This window comes from Oncorhynchus mykiss, chromosome 3 (assembly GCF_013265735.2).
Source record: "Oncorhynchus mykiss isolate Arlee chromosome 3, USDA_OmykA_1.1, whole genome shotgun sequence".
In the NCBI taxonomy this organism is placed as follows: Eukaryota; Metazoa; Chordata; class Actinopteri; order Salmoniformes; family Salmonidae; genus Oncorhynchus; species Oncorhynchus mykiss.
The window spans coordinates 46,215,707-46,239,528 of NC_048567.1; the positions used below are offsets into that span (position 1 = coordinate 46,215,707).

General features: G+C 44.4%; 1 protein-coding gene across 4 annotated transcripts in view; it reads right to left on the minus strand.

The window, feature by feature from the left end:
- LOC110504150 (kalirin-like) overlaps positions 1 to 23,822 on the minus strand; it is a 257,148-nt gene that overhangs the window by 137,646 nt on the left and 95,680 nt on the right. For 3 of the 4 annotated variants that reach the window (XM_036974283.1, XM_036974281.1, XM_036974280.1), the window contains exons 2-6: positions 22,975 to 23,049; positions 17,543 to 17,657; positions 6,661 to 6,853; positions 5,511 to 6,023; positions 1,842 to 1,964 (exon numbers count right to left, since the gene is read on the minus strand). In XM_036974283.1, the coding sequence (XP_036830178.1) occupies positions 1,842 to 1,964; positions 5,511 to 6,023; positions 6,661 to 6,853; positions 17,543 to 17,657; positions 22,975 to 23,049 (1,019 nt within the window). Of the gene's footprint in view, positions 1 to 1,841; positions 1,965 to 5,510; positions 6,024 to 6,660; positions 6,854 to 17,542; positions 17,658 to 22,974; positions 23,050 to 23,411; positions 23,521 to 23,822 lie in introns of those variants that run through there. The other variant, XM_036974282.1, reaches the window with a different exon arrangement.

Genomic DNA, 23,822 nt, shown 5'->3' on the forward strand with positions numbered 1-23,822 from the left:
AGACACAGCAGGCTGTGAGAACTGGAGAGGAGCGAGCACACACAGCCACACACAGAGACACACACACACGCTGCTGTGAAGGGCCTCCAATGTGTGTCTGTGTGTGTCTGCACATCGGTGCCAAACACAATACACACAGAGATGGGGATTTGGGGACAGATGATTCTCTTCAATGATTACTGGAGGAGATGGCAGAGGATCTCACCATACTGCCCAGCGTTATTATGCCATTTAAATGTGCATGTGTGCATATGCCGTGTGAGACTCTTGGTTTGTGTTTCGGTACATAAATAGCTTGATTTCTCGTCCAAAGAGTATCATTCATGTCTCCAGGGCAACACTGCAGTAGAGGTCAAGGTGTGTCCCAAATGGTACCCTATTTCCTTATTTAGGCCCATAGGGCTCAAATCAAATCAACCAAATCAAATCGAGCGTTACTCGTAAACAACAGGTGTGGACTAACAGTGAGATGCTTACTTACGGGACTTTCCCACAATGCAGAGAGGAAGAAGATGGAGACATAATCGAAAAGTAAAACACACTATAGCGATAACTATAGACACGGCGTACCGGTAGAGTCGATGTGCAGGGTTACGAGGTAACTGAGGTAGATATGTACATATGTAACTAGCAGTAAAGGGACCGATCAGTAGTGCACTATATAGGGAATAGGTTGCCGTTTGGGACTTAACCCTAACAGTTATTAGAATGGCAGTGTTACTGGTGAGGCTAACCAGAGGAAATAAAATCAACACTGAGGAAGTACCCTGCTGTTACAGCAGAGCGATAATAATCAGAGTATGTGTGTTTATATTTAAAACTCAATTCTGCTCTCCACCGCCAGTGGCCTGTACTATATCAATGATAGCTGTCAAATGGGGGAGTACGCTTTTTATTTTTGATTTTTACAACCCTCTTCTAAATACTAATCCAGTAATTGAAAGGCCTTTTGACCCCATCCTAGAACACGTCTTTCAATAATTAAACTCGTACTCATACAAAGTGAAATCACTGAGGCATGACTCAAGGACCATTGACATCATCCATATTATTAGATCCCCGTTCCCATGCACCACAGACAGTCCTCACACACCATATCGTCCTTCCATATTATGTAGTTCACACACACCACAGTCACACACCATAGACAGTCCTCACATACCACATAGTACCCACAAACCAGATCAATCCCAAGCACCATATAGTTCTCACACACCACAGATGGTCCTCACACACCACAGACGGTCCTCACACACCACAAACGGTCCTCACACACCACAGACGGTCCTCACACACCACAGACGGTCCTCACACACCACAAACAGTCCTCACACACCACAAACAGTCCTCACACACCACTGACAGTCCTCACACACCACTGACAGTCCTCACACACCACTGACATTCTTCATTCACCACTGACAGTACTCACATATCACTGACAGTCCTCACACATCACTGACAGTCCTCACACATCACTGACAGTTCTCACACACCACTGACATTTCGCACATACTGTACCACCGACAGTCCTCATTCACCAATGACAGTACTCACATATCACTGACAGTCCTCACACACCCCTGACAGTCCTCACACACCACTGACAGTTCGCACATACCCCTGACAGTCCTCACATACCGCTGACAGCCCTCACATACCGCTGACAGTCCTCACATATCACTGACAGTCCTCACATACCGCTGACAGCCCTCACATACCGCTGACAGTCCTCACATATCACTGACAGTCCTCACATACCCCTGACAGTCCTCACATACCGCTGACAGTCCTCACATACCGCTGACAGTCCTCACATATCACTGACAGTGCTCACATACCATAGAATTCATGGCAAAGTGATTGTGCTGCGTCTGGAGGTCCAGGGCGTGCTGGTAGCTGACGCCGATCTCTGTGTGGCTCTGCAGGAACACTTCCTTATTGTGACTGATCCAGTCAAACATCTACGATGGGAACACAGAACAAATACGTGAGATTGGTTACGTTACTGGTTGGGTCCTGTGTGGCCCAGCATGGAGCTTGCAACACCAGCATTGTGGTTTCGATTCCCGCTGGGGCCCACCCATACAACAATGAAAGCACACATATAAATGACACATACTTGGCATAAGATATAATATTAGACATTCCCATTGATAGTTTAGCACAGCAGATACATTATTTTGTATTTTGATTTTTTTTGTGGACTGGACAAAGAGGAAAGATATAGAAAATAGCAGAGGGCTGTACTTGGACCCATGCTTCAGCAGTATATATGTGTGCCAGAGGCAGCGGACTAGACCACCCTAAGCCAAGGCAGAGAAACATTATATTCATTACATGATACTATAGTCCTCTCCTTGGCATTAATAATACACTAGTGATCAGATTTCATCAAACACAGTCATCTCTCTTTCAAATCCTGGACAGCACGCTTGACTATACAATAAAATGTCAAATGATGGTGGCGTGACAAGCGTGATTATTGGGTGACAGAGGAACAACTCTCTAGGCCAGCGGCTTCACATCTCCGCTCTGAAGAGCCTGCGACGTTAGAACAAACCTATTTAATCAGGCTTGATCGAGCTGTTAATTAAACATTGACGCTGGTGTGACCTCTCGCCGCTGCCTTCCGATGGAAGTCCTTACAGAGGGGGAAATTAGTCGCCCGGCTTGTTTGTACTGATATCACAGATTAGTTTCTCTGTTACAGAAGCGGTTTGATTACTAACGCTAAATTCATTATTATCGCATTCAAACAACGATGAAATTGCGGTTAAATGTATTCTATTTATTCAATGTGAAGTATTTTTCTTTTTACAAATAGAACGTGAAAAGCTGAAAAATGCCTAGGAAATAGTGCTCCGCCATATGTTTTGGTTTGACGCATATTTCTGACCGTCAAAGTAGGGTTTGATGAAATCGATTTTATTGTCGAAAGACTTGAAAGACCGTATGATTGACCACTTACTTGTAAATTCTCCTACTTATCTTGCTTATTAAATGACATCTTGACAGCTTAATCTAATATCTTACAAATCAAATGAAGAGAAGCTGGCTAAAGAATTAATTAGCTCAATGACTGTTAGCTGTTTTTGTTGGGGGGGGGGACAAATTCGGACTCAGAGCAGTAAATTGATAATGCTGATAAATGACTCCCTATCATATTCACTTTGAGATGATGAATAGTGGAGAGCTAGTCGGGAAAAGAGAGCGATGATGAGCATTTATTATTTAGTCTACAAACCATTTTCCTTAAATGACCAACTCCATTAAGCAAAAAATGTACTCTGGAAAAACGCCACATTCCTTGAAAGAAACCAATTGATAGTACGACAGATACTATGATTCTCTACAGGCTACAACTCTCCTCACTAAAATCCATTTGAGCCATTTTGTGAGAAAAAAACTAAATTAATGTTTTGGATCGTCATGACAGCAGGGGAAGACGACGACGTGGAGCCGAGGCGGGCCAGTAATTGTTCATTTTTGTCTGCGTTTAAAATGGCTATTGCCTACATAGAGTGCTACAAAAGCAGTGCACAAAAGAGTTATAGGGGCCATTCAGAGATCACATGAGGTCATTACGGAGGAGGAGGAACAATAAACACCTGCGTCCATCCTTCCTTCCTTCCCTTTCCTCTCTCCCTTTCCTCTCTCCCTCCCCTCCCTTCCCTCTCTCCCACCCTCCCTTCCCTCCCCTCCCTTCCCTTCCCTCCTTCCCTTCCCTCAGTGAAATGAGGCCTTCTGTCTGTTACTGTTCCCTTTGGTCCTAATCCCCACAGATATGAACTGTCTCTACAGGGGTTACACGCGGACACGTTCGGTTCGGCCAAGCATTGTACAACAACAACAAAAAGAATAGCCTTCTTATGTTCCAGCTTCAAAAGGAGTCGCGTAAAACAAATGTGTTTCGCCTTTTGAATCTTGGTCGGACCAGAATCAAAATAGTCCCATGTGTGAATCTGAGTTTACAAAATGACCAGTACCTGAATTGTTGAATCTATCATGATTCTGATTGGACTGCGTTGTTAAAACACGTTGTTAGTAAATCGCCATCCAATTGGAGAGGACACAGGGAGGGACATACACTGTACGTGTGCCATGCCTTAATTGGCATTGTCCCCAGGGAAATTAATCATTATCTGGGCCTGTCCTAATCAGAGGCCCTATGGGGCTCCACGATCATTAGGGAAGGGACTGACTGCACTTATCCAAATGAAGGCATCTTCGTCATTGTAGGGTTTATTGGGGGGAGTGTTGGTTTGAGGGATTGGAGAGATTATTGCACGGTTATATATGGGAATAATATAATTTTTCTTCCTCTCTGTAAACACTAGCTGTGTGGCAGTTCTACTTTAGTTTATTTGTCTGGTTGCCTTGACGAAGCAGGAAATGACCTGGCAATGTAGAATATTGTTCAGAATCATATGATATCATCTTCGTCATCGAAATACTATCACCTTTTCTTAGAGACCCGCCTGTGTCTCTGACCTTGCCAGAGTTGTACAGGTCTTAACGTGAGGTTGTTGTTGCGTCATTCCTAATGAGTTTTGGGGTATTTGGGGTATATGAGGTTTTCCTTTAAAAGCCTGGAAGCTTTTCCGAGAACCAAAAATAATCACATGTAATTATTACATGTACCTTTGGGTTATTGACGTTGTCAAGGGAGATGAGTGCGTAGATGAGAATAAATAATTTTGTCATCTCTAAAAACCCACTTAGAAAAATTTTGTGACTTGGAAAAGTGGGCAAAATACATGTTTATTCCCCCAAATACCATCTCAGGGAATGATGTACTGAGCCGCTCTGCTTCCATAATATATTATCAAAGCACATATCCTTGCAAAAGCATATTATATACCATTTAATATGTGTTTCCAATAAATACAAACAAATGGCAGAGTTTTCTATGTATTTAGGCCCTCCATATAAACCGAGAAATGCGACGTGTAAAATGGCACCCTATTCCTTACATAGTGCACTACTTTAGCACACTATATAGGGGACCGGGTGCCATTTGGGGCGCTGCCTAGGCCTCACATCGCATCGAGCCCAAAGTTTGTTATTGGTTCCCGTACTGAGGACATTCACGATGCGCCTCTAGGATAAATATTTGAGGACAAGACTCTGGGATATTTATATGCCAAAACCTCTCAATCGGTTTGCAACCTTTTTAATATAAATTCCTTGTCAACATTTGTATGCCTTACTATACACAAGGCACATGTGTGGCAATACGTTTGGTCTTACTAAAACGCCCTGCGAGGTCAAATCAACAGAGTGTCTTTAATGTGATGCGGGTTTATTCTTTTTATTCTGTTAGGACACACAGGGTGTTGTGAAATGTTTTTAAAATGGTATAACTGCCTTATTTTCGCTGGACCCCAGGAAGAGTAGCTGCTGCCTTGGCATATTAAATACAAAATACACATATACACAGATCAACTCAGCTTAACAGTTGTTATTGTGATGGTTGTTTCTGGCCCCTCTGGGCTTTGGTTACTCACCTTCTCTGCGTCCTGCTCAAAGAGGCGAAGCTGGAAACACTGGTCCAGTTTGAGCTTGCGGACGTGCCACATCTGGTGCAGGTGCTGTCTGGTCGAGTGCAGCTTGTCCAGCAGGCTGGCGATCTTAGGCACCACGCTCTGGAAGTCGGCGCTGCCCGAGATGCAGTTCCTCCCAGAAAAACCGTCACTGGACCGGATACACTGAAGCAGCCTCTGGCCCTCCCTGTCCAGCTCCTCCACGGGAGCCTTCATCACCTTCTTCTTGAGCTGCGTGTGCTCGTCGATGAGGCGCCGGGAGCCCTCCACGTCCACCGGGAACTCCTTCTTGGCCAGCAGCTCCTGGAGGTCCTCCAGGCGGGAGAGGAGGTGCACGGCCGAGCCCATGAACTCCTCCAGGGCCACGCGCAGATCCATCCACTCCTCGTGGTTGTACTCCAGAGAGCCCTCAAAGTCGTCCGTCAGCTGGGACGGGTCCACCAACTTAGTCAGGCCCTCCACTGACACCATGCTAGTCTGTCAACAGCACACAATCGAGAGGCTCTCGTTATGTTACCCCCAAACCGGGTACAAGCTTCATTGGACGCGTCCAAAATAGTACTCTATTCCTTATATGGCAAACAAGGCCCAGGCTCTATGTAGGGAACAGGGTGACATTTGGAACAAAGCCATTCTGTTTCTTATTAGCACAACATGTTCACTGTGGAGGGAATGAATGAGAGAGGGGAGGACCGAGGGGTGTAAACATAACCTCACACTACCTAGCATACTACTCATGGCTGACCTCTGTTTACAGCCCTACAGGCAGAGAAGATGGGGAAATCGCGGGGAGAAAATAATAATTTCTCACCAGTCCGTCTGAAAACACAGCTCTGTGCTTCCTGTCCGGCTTTAGAGACATGTTAGCGACTGTTGTTGAGTATCGCTGATAGTCCTGGGATTGATTAGACTTTAAAATAATGTGCTATTCAACTCTGGCTGAAATGCGACATCAAAACGACTCGTTTATCGTAATAATCGAAACCGGCATGCTGACTAGAGAAAACGTCTGTACTGAAGAAACATAAAATAGTTCAGGGCAGTAGGTAGACATTCCAACCAAAACAAGGTTCTGTTTGAGCCCATGCTGAGCGATGCTGAGCGAGAGGCTTACCTCAAATGTGAACTTGGCACTGCCAAAGTTGGTCTTCTGCTTCTGCCAGAAGTTGTCGGGTTTGATGATCAGCGCCACGCAGATCTCGGCGGGGAAGGCTTCCTGCAGGGTCTTCAGCAGAGGCTTGATCAGGTCCCACTTGGAGCCGCGCATATCAATGATGACCGTGAAGCCTCGCTTGCACACATCCTCACTGGGAGATAGAGGAGATGAAAGGACCATTCGAGAGAGAGGAGAGAGGGATAGTGAGAGAGAAACGGAGAGAGGAGGGGCGAGAAAGAGAGAAGGTGAGTGAAAAAGAGACAGGAAGAGAGAGAGAGAGAGAGAGAGAGAGAGAGAGAGAGAGAGAGAGAGAGAGAGAGAGAGAGAGAGAGAGAGAAACAAAAGAGAGAGAGAGAGATAACCAACCGCTAGTACCCAGCATTCCCTGTACATCACATCCACTCCCATAGAGTTTGCTCGAGCTGGTGCGGGCGACGTCACGCCATCCAACACCACCATCCAACACCCTACTTAATATCCCTCTGCCAATTTAGACTCCCCTGGACTGTCAGCCAGGCACGGTGCTAAAGCCATTACACCACTGAAACTGTGTAACTGCTGTGACTAAATGACAAGCGCTGTTCAATTGGAGTTGTTTCCAGCTGACGCACTGCTTCTACCTTCGGTGTGGTACGATCCCTCACGCGATTTTACTTTCTGACAAGCCTGTCATCGACATTAAGCTCTGTCGTTTTAGATTAACATACAAACGATAGCATATCACACACAAACCTCTTCTCTCTTCCTGGTCATGTCCTCTTTCGATGTAACAGGCTTATTTGTTGAGAGACTTGTTTCAATTTCAACCCCGCAAAATGGAGGGCCCCACTTTTCTAACAGGTTATGAGGCTGTAATGCTATTAACGCTCTATTCTTAGGCCTGATGCTCCGAAAGCACTTTAACGCGATTGGAAGAAGATAAAAATAACCTCTAATTGCTTTGGCCCGCCACGGGCCCTCCTCCTCCAGCCTCCGCTACTTCTGCAATTAATATGATCCTCTGCATCGCTTTGTGCAGGAAGACTGGGGACACACAGGAGACAATGTCTGCATCCCAATTGGCTCCCTATTCCCTATGTAGTGCACTACTTTTGACCAGGGCCCATAGGGCTCTGGCGAAAAGTAGTGCACTACATAGGGAAAAGGGTGCCAATTGAGACGCAAGCCAACACATTTGTACCAACAGCAGTCTATTAGGCCGCCTTGTTTCTTGCCATTTTCTCTTCTCAATGGGCCAAGGACAACAGGAAAACAGCCTTGACACAGTCACACACATCCTACTAGTAGAAAAGAGAATTGATACTGGTTAGATGAATTTCCCCTTTGTATTGAGTAGATGAGGTGCTATGTGAAAACACTACTTTAATTTCCAGGTACTGTAGGCTGAAATGTCAATGGATATGTAGCCCGTGACCTTTGGCTTTGCCACACTGATTGACAATGAACAGCAGCATTTATCGACTTGGAATGTGTCCTAAATGGAACCCTACTCCCTTTATAGAGCACAATGGGCCCAGGTCAAAGTAGTGCACTATATGGAAAATAGGGTCCCATTTGGGACATAGAGACGTTGACTTGCTCGTTCACTTTCAAATTAAGGGAACGTGTTGAAGTGGTTATGACATCATTGTCTCAGTGTGTGGTTTCCCTCACCCATGCAAGCTCAGCTAATTCCAATGAGCTCAATACAAACGGAGACTGTTGCTGAAATATCACAGTAGCTATCACTGCAAACACATATCCAAGAATTACAAATAGAGAGAATTAAACATTTCTGGACGCAGAGAGGGAATTCCAATAAATGGCTGGGTAGAGGTTGGGGAGTAGGGGATAGGTTGGGTGGATGGTGGTACTGGTGGGATGGATCAATAGCATTGACAGAAACGGGAAAGGAAGCAACAGGCACTGACTGGGATGCTGTGATCTGGAGCTACAGTATCAAATCACATTTTATTTGTCAGATGCGTCAAATACAACAGGTGTAGAACTTACTGTGAAATGCTTACTTACAAGCCCTTCGTTTTATTTAATTTAACATTTATTTAACTAGGCAAGTTAGCTAAGAACAAATTATTATTTACAATGACGGACTACTTGCAACAGGCTGACCACACCGCCCGCGCGTTGCAAAATAAATTTAGAAATCTATATTATTCAATTATTGCACCCACACTGCACCCACAACGAGTGCCTGCATTGCCAAGTGCTAAAATAGAAGTCAGTTCTATTTTATATAAGTCCTGCCTCTCCCGCCTCCTCATTGGTTTATAGAAGCAGGTACCCACGTGCCATCTCCTCATTGGTTATACTCACGTGGGTGACTGAAAGATGAATGAGATTGGTGGCGGTGATGCACCTAATTTATAGTGCAAGCTAGCTAGCTAAATTGCCATAAATGTTTAATGCATTTTGACCTGTCCCCATATTAATGTAATTGGTTCAGAGTTTGTTTTGATATTTTAACCTGCGTGTCATGATCGTGTTTGGTGTGGGGGGACAAAATACATTTGTGCACGATGGCGCACGCACACAGCCGGTTTGGGTTCCATGTAATGCCCCCCCCCTCCCCGGCCAAACCCTCCCCTAACCCGGACAACGCTGGGCCAATTGTGGGTCCTATTGTGGGTCCCAATCACACCGGTTGTGATACAGCCCGGGATCAAACTCGAGTCTGTAGTGACACCGCTAGCACTGCGATGCAGTGCATTAGGCCGCCGCGCCACTTGGGATGCCTTAACTAACAATGCAGTTCAAGAAATATAGTTAAGAAAATATTTACTAAATAAACTAAAGTAAAAAATTTAATAAAAAGTAATGCAATAAAATAACAATAACGATGCTATGTACAGGGGTTACCGGTACCGAGTCAGTTTGCGGGGGTGCAGGTTAGTCGAGGTAACTTGTACACCTAGGTAGGGGTAAAGTGACTATACATAGATAATACACAGCGAGTAACAGCAGTGTAAAAACAAAGAGGGAGGTGGCTATTTTATTAATTGTTCAGCAGTCTTATGGGGTAGAAGCTGTTAGGTAGGAGCCTTTAGGTACCGCTTGCCATGCGGTAGCAGAGAGAGCAGTCTATGAGTTGGGTGACTGGAGTCTTTGAGAATTTTTGGGGCCTTCCTCAGACACCGCTCAGTGGGTCTAGTGTTTCCGGGATGATGGTTCTGATGTGAGCCATGTCCAGCCTTTCAAAGCACTTCATGGCTACCGACGAGAGTGCTACGGGGCAGCAGTCATTTAGGCAGGTTACCTTCGCTTTCTTGGTCACAGGGACTGTGGTGGTTTGCTTGAAACATGGAGGTATTAACACAGTTCTTAATACAATTCCTGACGGTCACAGTCACACAACTCATTGTGAAACCATTTTCAGCGTCTTTAAAGAAAGCACACACCGACAAAATGTCGACACCGAAACGCCTGCGTGAATTTATTCAGCCTCTCCGGTGAAAAGAAACAGAAAACCACAAAAGAGTCTGGAGAGAGGCTCTCATTGCTCAACGGTTGAAGTACGCCATGTGGCCACGCCCCGCTTCTTTCTCTCTGCTCTGTAATTACCTTATCCTTTTCCATTCGCGACATGTGTTGGTAATGGTGGTGGGTCAGTTGGAGGGGAGTTAGGGGGACTCTCCCTGGCTCTCAGGCCGGGCTGACTGTTTAAACTCTCATTAAGCAGGTCACACAGAGAGGCTTTGAAGCTGACTTCATAGGTCCACTGCCAGGCCTGATCAATAGCTGAACGCACTCAGTGCAGCCCCGTCACTCCGCCTGGCTGACAGCACCCGAAACACACACACACACACACACACAAACCCATGTGCGCACACACACCATACACACTTGCGCACACACATATGCATACACACGAACAGGCACACATGCACAGGCACACACACGCGCGCACAAACATTTTCCACTGCAGTTAACAGCGTGGCCACGAGGATCAGCCCGGGGAAAAATAAATGTTTAGATAACGCAAGAAAAACACACACACACACACACACACACGATGCCACGAACTGAGTGTGAACATTTTCAGCATATTTGTAACCATGGCCCAGGCTCTGACAGATATAAGACCAAGCTAGTGAAACACATCGGTGCCTTCGGAAAGTATTCAGACGCCTTGACTTGTTCCACATTTTGTTACGTTACAGCCTTATTCTAAAATGTATTAAATAGATGTTTTCCCTCATCAATCTACACACAATACCCCATAATGACAAAGCGAAAACAGGTTTTTAGACATTGTTGCAAATGTATAAAAAAATGAAAAACAGAAACACCTTATTTGCGTAATTATTCAGACCCTTTGATTTGAGACTCGACATTGAGCTCCTGTGGATTCTGCTTCCATTGATCATCCTTGAGATGTATCTACAACTTGATTGGAGTCCACCTGTGGTAAATTCAATTGATTGGACATGATTTGGCCCGTCTATATAAGGTCCCACAGTTAACAGTGCATGTCAGAGGAAAAACCAAGCCACGAGGTCGAAGGAAATATCCGTAGAGCTCCGAGACAGGATTGTGTCGAGGCACAGATCTGGGGAAGGGTACCAAAACATCTCTGCAGCACTCCACCAAGCAGGCCTTTTATGTAGAGTGGACAGATGGAAGCTGCTCCTCGGTAAAAGGCACGTGACAGCCCGCTTGGAGTTTGCCAAAAGGCACCTAAAGGACTCTCAGATCATGAGAAACAAGATTCTCTGGTCTGATGGAACCAAGACCGAACTCTTTGGCCTGAATGCCCAGAGTTTGCCAAAAGGCACCTAAAGGACTCTCAGACCATGAAAAACAAGATTCTCTGGTCTCATGGAACCAAGACCGAACTCTTTGGCCTGAATGCCCAGCGTCACGTCCCTACGGTGAAGCAAGGTGGTGGCAGCATCATGCTGTGGGGATGTTTTTCAGCGGCAGGGACTGGGAGACAGCTCTTAAGGTTCCTTTGAGAACACTTGCCAGATAAAGAATGGTGTGTCATCAGGCGTGGCATCCACAGAATTTCTAAAAGGTTTGTGAAATGTGTGGAAGCCTGTAGATGTGCCCCTTTCATACAGCAAATTGGCAAATGTTAACTTGATTTTTCAGGGTACCATTTCTAATGTTGATTTATGAGTTAAATTAACACTAAAAATAGTTCATTTAAGACTAATTTGGTGTAAAACAACCCCAGTGTTGGTGTTAACAACCAGAGTTGAACCAAAACCCCGACCGTCGTATATTATTTCCCAGCAGGCTCTGTTGCGGGTAGATTTTATTTATTGTTTATTTCAATATCTATCTTTCTGCATGTACATTAACTTATTCATTCATCTTATGCTACTCAAATATTAATAACATGCCTTTTTCTAAACTACACTGAACAAAAATATAAACGCAACATGTAAAGTGTTGGTCCCATGTTTCATGAGCTGAAATAAAAGATGCCAGAAATTGTCCATTCGCACAAAAAGCTTATTTTTCTTATTTACATCGCTGTTAATGAGTAGAGTGCCTCATGTTGGCGGTAGGCTTTTGGTATGGGCAGGCATAAGCTACTGACAACGAACACAATTGCATTTCATTGATGGCAATTGAACGCACAGAAATACCGTGACGAGATCCTGAGGCCCATCTGAAGCTGGAGACTTATATCTCCCTCACTAACTTTAAACATCAGCTATCCGAGCGGCTTACCGATTGCTGCAGCTGTACATAGCCCATCTGTAAATAGCCCATCCCATCTACCTACCTCATCCCCGTATTGTTTTATTTACTTTTCTGCTCTTTTGCACACCAGTATCTCTACTTGCACATCATCATCTACACATCTATCACTCCAATGTTAATTTGCTAAATTGTAATTGTAATCAAAGAACCATCCCATTGAAGGTTCTTCAGAGAACCTAAAATGGTTCACCTAAATCAAATCAAATCAAATCAAATTTTATTTGTCACATACACATGGTTAGCAGATGTTAATGCGAGTGTAGCGAAATGCTTGTGCTTCTAGTACCGACAATGCAGTAATAACCAACGAGTAATCTAACCTAACAATTCCAAAACTACTGTCTTGTACACAGTGTGAGGGGATAAAGAATATGTACATAAGGATATATGAATGAGTGATGGTACCTATGGCATCGCTCTGAAAAACATTATTTGGTTCCAACTGGAACCTTTATTTTTTAAGTGTAGGGAATAGGGTGCCATTTGAGATGCAAGCCTAGTGTGCATCGAAGAGAGAAATCCGATCTGCAATGTACAGATAGGTTTAACGTACTAAGGCAGGTAAGGAAACAGAGCAGCTGTTCTAGCAAACTGTCATAAATCATTCCTGCGGCTTTTCTTCAGGGAGTCTCTCTAATGGCCCTCCTGGAAAAACTAAAAAGGCTTGGTGAGAGGGAGAGAGGGAGCCCCCGAAAATCCTGGGCTCACTGTTTACATTAGCCCACTGTAGCCTCAAGGATGGGCTCACAGCCAGATGCTTTCATGAGACTTCACTCCACACTAGTCCATACACCAAATGGCTGAGTCCTAAACGGCACCCTATTCAACATATAGTGCACTACATTTGACCACAGCCCTATGGGCCCTAGTCAAAAGTACGGCAGTGGTTCCCAACTCTAGTCCTCGAGTACCCCCAACAGTACACATTTTTATTGTCGCTTCAAACTGTCAACTAATTATCAGGCCCTCAATGAGTTGAATCAGGTGTTTTATGTCTGGGGCTACAACAAAAACTGTGCTGTTGGGAACCACTGATATAGGGAATAGAGTGCCATTTGGGATGCATCATTTGTATACATATGCTACATTAGCCAAACACAGCCTGAGCAGAGGTGGAAGGGAGTGAAAAAAAGACTGAGAGTAACAGCTCTACAATGGATGGATTAGTTAATAGTGCAACTGGGTTTGGCCAAGAGGTTGGCTTTCTGAAAGACGTGTGTGTGTGTGTGTGTGTGTGTGTGTGTGTGTGTGTGTGTGTGTGTGTGTGTGCATGCATGCGTGTGTGTGTGGGGTGCTGTCAGTCTCCCCATGCAGAGCCTCAGACAACAGGTCTAACTCGCATACTGTTCCATGAATTCCATTCCAGCCATTACAATGAACCCATCCTCCTATAGCTCCCTCCCACCAGCCTCCTCTGTGACAGACAGAAGATGGGCCCTCACGCATACAATGAAATAGAACACTAGATTTTGACATTGGCATCCTAGCAATGTGACTAATTCACCCACCACCTTGGTTAGGAAAACTTCTTCTTCTAATTCTGATCAAATATGGTAAAATATTGTATAAGCCAATCTGCACAGTATATCTGTTAGCTAGTTAGTCAGCTAGTGAATTATAGGATCTCTATGCCCTCACATCTCACATACCAGAAACAAATAATAAAAAAGTGGAAGATCATATATGGTTCTCCGTCTTCCTATTGAAATGGCTGTTAGTAGTATACTACACGATCAAAAGCATGTGCTCGTCGAACATCTCATTCCAATATCCTGGGCATTAATATGGAGCTGCTCCCTCCTATGCTGCTACAACAGCCTCCACTCTTCTAGGAAGGCTTTCCACTAGATGTTGGAACATTGCTGCGGGGACTTGCTTCCATTCAGCAACAAGAGCATTAGTGAGGTCAGGCACCGATTTTGGGCGATTAGGCCTGGCTCACAGTCGACGTTCCAATTCATCCCAAAGGTGTTCGATATGGTTGAGGTTAAGGCTCTGTGCAGGCCAGTCAAGTTCTTCCACACCAATCTCAACAAACCATTTCTGTATGGGCCTTGATTTGTGCACGGGGGCATTGTCCTGCTGAAACAGGAAAGGGCCTTCCCCAAACTGTTGCCACAAAGTTGTAAGCACAGAATCGTATAGAATGTCATTGTATGCTGTAGCATTAAAATGTCCCTTCACTGGAACTAAGGGGCCTAGCCCGAACCATGAAAAACAACCCCAGACCATTATTCCTCCCCCACCAAACTTTACAGTTGGCCCTATGCATTGCGGTAGGTAGCGTTCTCCTGGCATCCTCCAAACCCAGATTTGTCCGTCAGACTGCCAGATGGTAAAGCGTGATTCATCACTCCAGAGAACACGTTTCCACTGCTCCAGAGTCCAATGCGGCACACTTTACACCACTCCAGCCGATGCATGGTGATCTTAGGCTTTCGTGCGGCTCCTCTGCCAGGGAAACCCACTTCATGAAGTGCCCAATGAATAGTTATTGTGCTGACGTTGCTTCCAGAATCTATTTGGAACTCGCTAGTGAGTGTTGCAACCGAGGATAGATGATTTTTTACGCACTACGTGTTTCAGCACTCGGCGGTCACGTTCTATGAGCTTGTGTGCCTACCACTTAGCGGCTGAGCCGTTGTTGCTCCTAGCACTTACATTTGACTGGGGCAGCTCTAGCAGGGCATCAATTTGACAAACTGACTTATTGGAGCTCTTCAGAAAGGCCATTCTACTACCAATGTTTGTCTATGGAGATTGCATGGCGGTGTGCTCGATTTTATTCAACTGTCAGCAACGGGTGTGGGTGAAATAGTCAAATACACTATGCACTATATATACAAAAGTATGTAGTATGTAAATTGTATCTATCATTTCCATTCATCTTTCTGTGGGAGATTTTAAAAAATGTACTATGAGAATTACAAATGTCTACAATATTCTTAGATTTTGTATGTCGTGTCAAGTGTTCCTTTTGTGATTGTAATTTCTGTGTCGAGAAAAAAATTGAAAATGCTCCCACAGAAAGATGTATGGAAATTATAGATACAATTTACATACATCCTTCTGTGGGAGCATTTTCACATTTGTCCTACTAGAATTACAATCACAAAAGGGACACTTGGCTCGACACACAAATTCTAAGAATATTCAATCAAATAATGTCTACATTTCATGATATACAGTGCATTTGAAAGGCGTTTAGACCCCTTGACTTTTTCAACATTTTGTTACGTTACAGCCTTTTTCTAAAATATATGTATTTTTTAATTCCCCTCATCAATCTACACACAATACCCCATAATGACAAAGCAAAAACAGGTTTTTAGACATTTTTGCAAACACCTTATTTACATAAGTATTCAGACCCTTTGCTATGAGATTCAAAATGTAGCTCAGGTGCATCCTGTTTCCATTGATCATCCTTGAGATGTTTCTACAACTTGATTGGAGCCCACCTAGGGTAAATTAAATTGATTGGTCATGATTCGGAAAGGCACACACTTGTCTATATAATGTCCCACAGTTGACAGTGCATGTCAGAGCAAAAACCAAGCCACGAGATCGAAGGAATTGTCCGTAGAGCTCTGAGACAGGATTGTGTCGAGGCACAGATCTGGGGAAGGGTATAAAAACATGTCTGATTCACTGAAAGTCCCCAAGAACACAGTGGCCTCCATCATTCTTAAATGGAATACATTTGGAACCACCAAGATTCGTCCTAGAGCTGGCCACCTGGCAAAACTGAGCAAACGGGGGAGAATGGCCTTGGTCAGAGAGGTGACCAAGAACCCAATGGTCACTCTGACAGAGCTTCAGAGTTTTTCTGTGGAGATGGGAGAACCTTCTTGAAGGACACCCATCTCTGCAGCACTCCACCAATCAGGCCTTTATGGTAAAGTGGCCAGACGGAAGTCACTCCTCAGTAAAAAAAAGGCACATGAGTTTGCCAAAAGGCATCTAAATGACTAAGACTATGAGAAACAAGATTCTCTGGTCTGATGAAACCAAGATTGAACTTTTTGGCCTGAATGCCAAGCGCCACATCTGAAGGAAACATGGCACCATCCCTACGGTGAAGCACGGTGGTGGCAGCATAATGATGTGGGGATGTTTTTCAGCGGCAGGGACTGGAAGACTAGTCAGGATTGAGGGAAAGATGAACGGCGCAAAGTGCAGAGAGATCTTTGATGAAAACCTGCTACAGAGTACTCAGGACCTCAGACTGGGGCGAAGGTTCACCTTCCAACAGGACAATGACCCTAAGCACACAGCCAAAAAAACGCAGTAGTGGTTTCGGGACAAGTCTCTGAATGTCCTTGAGTGGCCCAGCCAAAGCCCGGACTTGAACCCGATCGAACATCTCTGGAGAGACCTGAAAATAGCTGTGTCTAAACCTGTTTTTGCTTTGTCATTATGGGGTATTTTCTGTAGATTGACGAGAAAAATGACAATTGTTTATCTATTTTAGAATAAGGCTGTAACATAACAAAATGTGGAAAAAGTCAAGGGATCGGAATACTTTCAGAACGCACCGTACACCACGACATGGATGACCATCTCCTTACAACAACAAAACAGAATGGACCATGTTGAAGTACGCTCTAATGTGTATGCCGTGTGTCAGCATACATGGCGACGGCATGTTTCTCCTGCTAGCCACATACATTAAGTCATGTTTACATTAGTATGATTATGAAATGAGTCCAGGGACCGTATGTGTCAAGAGTCTCAGAGTAGGAGTGCTGATCTAGGATCAGGTCCCATCTGTCCATGTAATCTTGCAGGTTGACGTTTATTGTCATGAGTCTTGTCCTGGAGGCAAAACTACGTGATTCCCCTTTAGATATGCCAGCTGCAAAGTCAAAATGGGCTATATTGTAAGAATGTACTTTTTTGGTTTTAATTTAAAGTTAGGGTTAGCAGTGTGGTTACGGTTAGGGTTAAGGTTAGGGTTAGGTTTAAATTCAGATTTGATGACTTTGTGGCTCTGCCAGCTAGTGACCATTCTGCAGAGTTGACTCCAGAACAAGATTGAAAAATGCTAAACTGCTTCAATCTTATTCAATGTGATCTAAAAAGCAAAAAACGGATCATAAATCAGATACCTCTCCACTGTTCTTACCTGGGCACAGTGGAGAGGTACGTCACCAGCTGTCGCAGCTCCTCGTGTTTTATTCTATCATGGTTGCTTCTGGCAGGGAAGGTCAGTATGGGGCCACCTCTCTTATCACGACCTCCTGTAGGAACACAGACAGTAGAAATCTCCTTATTTTTGAGAGCAGTATGTCAGAAATAGATAGAGCTTTAAGTGCACATCAGGGTTCCGCTCCAAATGGCACCCTATTCCCTATAGAGTGCACTACTTTGACCAGGGCGCATATGGTACTAAAGCTTCATGCTGCGATTCTCAGTATTCTCTCAAAGTGCCCGTGTACATCAATTACGGTAAGACATGGTATACAACGTAATGAGAGTAGAAAGGGTCGATCTTCATGTCTCTTATTTACTAGGTCTTTATCCCAAATGGCACCCTATTTCTTGAACTACTTTTGACCAGAGCCAAAAGTAGTGCACTGTAATAGGGAATATGGTGTCATTTGGGACGCATCCCATGTGTAGAGGGATGCATTACCTGTTTTTGGGGGAAGTACATTTGTTTATCCCTGGTGCTCATGGGACTTGGCAACAGCAAGGGAGACAGGGAGGCAAGGCAGCAACAGCACCCCAGAGGAAGGGCATGGAGGGCCTTGTCCAGGTGGGATTTTGTTGGTGACAGATCTTTGTTGACATTTTTTGGGAGAACCAACCCCCTCGGATGGCGGAACTCCCCCGTGCCTCCCCCTCCCCTCTCTGACAAATGTCCACCAGTCTTTCATCCTCAAGGTCCACCCCCCATCAGTGTGTGTGTGTGTGTGTGTGTGTGTGTGTGTGTGTGTGTGTGTGTGTGTGTGTGTGTGTCTGCACCACACACTGGGCCTCGTCACAGAGATAAGGCCAACATTACTCTACTGCTGCTGGGGGAACCTCTATATATTTACGGGAGAAAAAAATGAGTGTTACTGGCATAACCCCGGTTATATGAGAATATATGAGTGAGATGTCTCACTTATGGAATTCGCTCTAGCGAACCAATCACACAAGATCTGTTGGAGACAGACAGGTCGAGTGGCGAACAAGGTGAGTCCCTTCCCTCCTTATAAGGCGCCACTCGCACATCCTCTGGTCATTCTCAAGCATGGTTCTCTTCCTTGGGCTCGTGCGAGCAGTGAGACATTTCACTCATATATTCTCATAGAACCCGGGGTTACGCAAGTAACCCTAGGTTCTATTTCGAATACTAATTTCAATGTCTCACTTATGGGATATGGCCAACTCCCGTATCGCAGACATGCTCTCCAAAGCCAGGGTAGTCCCAACAGCATCACCACTCAGAGGCTCTGAGGAAGGTGCAGTGACAACCAGTCATTAAGACCTCATTAATGTATGAGGGGTGGCCCAACACGCCGCATTGAAAATCTCTTGCAAAGAAATGGCTTTGAACAGTGCCCAAGAGGTAGCCATACCTCTGGTGGAATGAGCCCTCAGACCCTACAGGGGCGGTAAATCCTTGCTATTATAAGCCAATATACTGTAATAGCCTATCCAATGGGATAGCCGTTGACGAAAGAGGAGCCCACACTTGCAGGGGGGCGCCCAAGGCATGAAGAGTTATTTCGCCATGCTTTCGTTCTATCCAAGTAGATGTGCAAAGCATGCACTGGAGATAAACGGTGGAGACGCTCTTCTTTCGTAGAAGTGAGGGGCGGAGGGTGAAAAGCCATGAACTCTTGTAATTGCTGCTGACCTTAGGCATAAAGGCGGGGTTGGGTAACAACGCTACCTTCGGTAACCCCAGGGCAAACTGTGGGCACGAATGGTGGACTGACGGTACGTGCAGCTCACTCACTCGCTTTGCGGATGTAAGGGCAATCAGTAAAGGAGAGATATTTAATCTGCTCGCTTTCCGGGCAGAAGTGAAACTGCCTCCAGAGCAATAGACAGGTCCCAAGATGGGGCTAAAGGCATGGAAACTGAGCGTACGTAACGCGCTCCCTTCATAAGACAAGATAACAGAGGATGTTTCCTTACTGTGTTATTGTTGAAGCCCATATGACAGGCCGACAATGCTTCTAAATATACCTTAACAGTGGAGAATGACCTTCCCTCTGTCCAAAATGTCCTGTAATATGCATAAAATATGGCCTACAGAGCATTGGTGAGAAAATATCTGTTTTTGGTCACAACACTTCTCAAAAACACACACTTGTTTCCATACGGTGAGTGTGTAGAAGGGGCTCTTATTGGGTTTTCTCAATGATTCCGAGTGACAAGCCTGTTGAATAATAATGAAGACATCAAAACTATGAACTAGCACATTTGGAATGATGTAATAACCAAAAAAGTGTTAAACAAATCAAAATATATTTTAGATTCTTCAAAGTAGCCACCCTTTGCATTGATGACAGCTTTGCACACTCATGGCATTCTCTCAACCAGCTTCACCTGGAATGTTTTTCCAACAGTCTTGAAGGAGTTCCCACATATGCTGAGCACTTGTTGGCTGCTTTTCCTTCACTCTCAGGTACAACTCATCCCAAACCATCTCAATTGGTTTGAGGTCGGGTGATTGTGAAAGGCCAGGTCATCTGATGCAGCACTCCATCATTCTCCTTCTTGGTCAAATGCCCCTTACACAGCCTGGAGGTGTGTTTTGGGTAGTTGTCCTTTTGAAATACAATTGATAGTCCCACTAAGCACAAACCAGATGGAATGGCGTATCGCTACAGAATTCTGTGGTAGCCATGCTGGTTAAGTGTGCCTTGAATTCTAAATAAATCACTTACAGTGTCACCAGCAAAGCACCCCCACACCATCACACCTCCTCCATGCTTCACGGTAAGAACCACATATGCGGAGATCATCCGTTCACCTTCTCATCAAACCAAAGGACAGATTTCCAACGGTCTAATGTCCATTGCTCGTGTTTCTTGGGCCAATCAAGTCTCTTCTTCTTATTGGTATCCTTTAGTAGTGGTTCATTTGCAGCAATTCAACCATGAAGGCCTGATTCACGCAGTCTCCTCTGAACAGTTGATGTTGAGATGTGTCTGTTACTTGAACTCTGTGAAGCATTTATTTTGGCTGCAATCTGAGGTGCAGTTGACTATAATGAACGTATCCTCTGCAGAAGAGGTAACTCTGGGTCTTCCTTTCCTGTGGCTGTCCTCATGAAAGCCAGTTTCATCATAGCGCTTGATGGTTTTTGCGACTGCACTTGCAGAAACTTTCAAAGTTCTTGAAATTTTCCGGATTGACTGACCTTCATGTCTTAAAGTAACGATGGTCTGTCGTTTCTCTTTGCTTACTTGAGCTGTTCTTGACATAATATGGACTTGGTATATTACCAAATATGGCTATCTTCTGTATTCCACCTCTACCTTGTCACAACTGATTGGCTCAAACGCAATAAGAAGGAAATAAATTCCACCAATTAACTTTTGACAAGGCACACCTGTTAATTTAAATGCATTCCAGGAGACTACCTCATGAAGCTGGTTGAGAGAATGAGTGTGCAAAGCTGTCATCAAGGAAAAGGGTGGCTACTTTGAAGAATCTCAAATGTAAAATATATTTTGATTTGTTTAACACTTGTTTGGTTACTATATCATTCCATATGTGTTATTTCATAGTTTTGATGTCTTCACTATTATTCTACAATGTAGAAAATAGTAAAAATAAAGAAAAACCCTTGAATAAGTTGGTGTGTCCAAACTTTTGACTGGTTCTGTATTTTATTTTACCAGGCAAGAACAAATTATTATGTTCAATGCCGGCCTTCGAACAGTGGGTTAACTGCCTTGATCAGGGGCAGGACGACATATTTTTACCTTGTCGGCTCAGGGATTCGATCTTGCAACCTTTCGGTTCGTAGTCCAACGCTCTAACCATTATGCTACCTGCCTCCCCAACATCTGTATCTCTTCTTTACAGCTAAAAGAATGTCTTGAGTTAACAACAGCCTTAGATTATTAGACTAAATGAGATTCTTTCTATTTCACATGGCGTTGAACTTGTTTTTAGAACAGAGTTCTAGTCAGCTCCCGTTCCCAGTCAGCTTTCTTCACCAGCATTTGACCTGTTTACCCTGTTCATTCAGAGATGAAAAAATGATGTAAAAAATGATGAAACAAAAGGCAAAAAAAATATGTTTTAGTCACACTGGCTGGCTGCAATGAACTTAGAGGGATTCTGGCCAGCAGCATTGTATTAATGAGCATTGAGGACATGGAAATGTTTATCTCCACTGTCCAAACCTGGGTTTAAACACTATTTTAAATCATTTCAAATGTTGCTGTGTTTGATTGAGCTTGCCTACCACAATAGAGCCAATAGAACACCTACAGAATTGCAAACCCCACCCATCTGGCCCTGCAGCCATGCTAAAGCAAACGCTAAAAGTATTTGAAAGATTTTGAATAGTATTTGAACCCAGGTCTGCACACTGTACTGTTGAACTCTGTAACGAGAATGTCCTGTACAGTAGAAATGACCAGGGTGACATCATCATCTAAGCTACAGTAAGTTCTAAGGGAGGGGAATGTGATGTGTCCTTGTACTGACATCCAGTATGTCCCAAATGGAACCCGTATTCCCTATATAGTGCACTACTTTGGACCAGAGCCCATAGGGGTCCCCAGCCTTGCATCAACAGTACTTGGAAACCAAACCTGACAGCCCATGTAGAGGTTGTGATTCAATGTAAGGTACTCTGCTACAACAGGATATCATGGAGTGGCAGGTAGCCTAGTGGTTAGAGCGTTGCGCCAGTAACTGAAAGGTTGCTAGATCCAATCCCAGAGCTGGAAAGGTGTTCCACAAGGCAGTTAACCCCCAACAACCCCCCTGCACATCTTTGATTCAGAGTGGTTGGGGTTAAAGGTGGAAAGAAACATTTTGTTTGATTGCATTCAGTTGTGTGCAACTGACCCTCTCCCTTCCGCAGAATGAGTGATCTCTCATTTCAGTCTCTGAACAGCCACTATGATCCGTAAGGAAGTATTAGCGAAGATATGACCTGTCTGAACTAATGGCCAATCACATGTCCTGATGTACAATGTGCTGTTGCTTCATGTTAATTAATTGGATCAAATAGACAAAAGGATTCCCTAGTAACTAAACAGAAGCAAAACAACCGAAACGGGGAGTGACCTACCTGAACTTGTTCAATGAGAAAGAAACTCTCTTTCCCGCACGTGAAAGTTGTTGTTGTTGTGCCGATGGTTAAACGCCTACATGCTTGTCATGTGCTACTAAATCATACTTGTCATGGGAATTTCCTCAGCATTGGTCTGCCATGAACACTGCCGGCCAGAAAATAAAACATCTTCATGATTTCCCATAGTGGATTCGTCAAACTGAAGCGTCACTGTTGCAACCCAAACAGTACCCAGTAGTGCACTACTTTGGAACAGGGCCGACAGGGCTAGGGAATAGGCGACGCAGGCACACACTCACCTGACACAAAGGCCACTTTCTCTTTCAGCACGGGCAGGACATCAGACGCCTTAATCCCATCGTTTCTGAAGGACCCTGGAGAGGAGGAAGAGAGTCAGATCAGGACAAGATTCAGCTAATCAGGACAAGATTCAGCTAATCAGCTTTCATCTCTGTAATCTCACTTAAGTGATGTACATTCCTGAAATAAAAGGGATACATAACTACAGTCTGATGATGATGATAGATAACACAAAGACAAGAGTGCACTTCTCCTCAATGTTTTTCCCAGACCCTGAGAACTTTTTCTTCACAAAGTTTCTAAGCCAATGACATGTCATTAGAACAGGGATAAATGACGCTAAAAAAGAGAACGAACATAATGGTATGTTACAGTACTCTATGCTATATTTTTTTTAGGCCTAGCTGCTTCTTTTTCATCATCTGTAATCACATACCTGTAATATCGTCGTTAAAGTCCTGCATGGTATATGAGCATCGAAAATAGGTTCATTTGCATTCAAGAGAATGTTTCCCGAATCACAGAGCACCATTTCGGACTATTACAAAGCTATTACCGTCGGTTTCTACCGCTCTTTCCCTCTCATTGACTTCACACTGCACACAGACTTGGTATTCACAACCGTGCCTGGCCACTTTCCTCTCTTGATCGCACAAAAACACAGGGGGAGAGGCGAGGCAAGGACATTGATCACAACGCAACAGCAGCACAACGAGCTGGGGGATGAAGACCATTCTCCACACTACACCACAGCGTGATAGTCTTTTGGACGTCAACATTCTAATAAATACTTTTGATATACGCTACCGCGTTATGAATGTCTTAGGTGACAGAATACGAAATAACA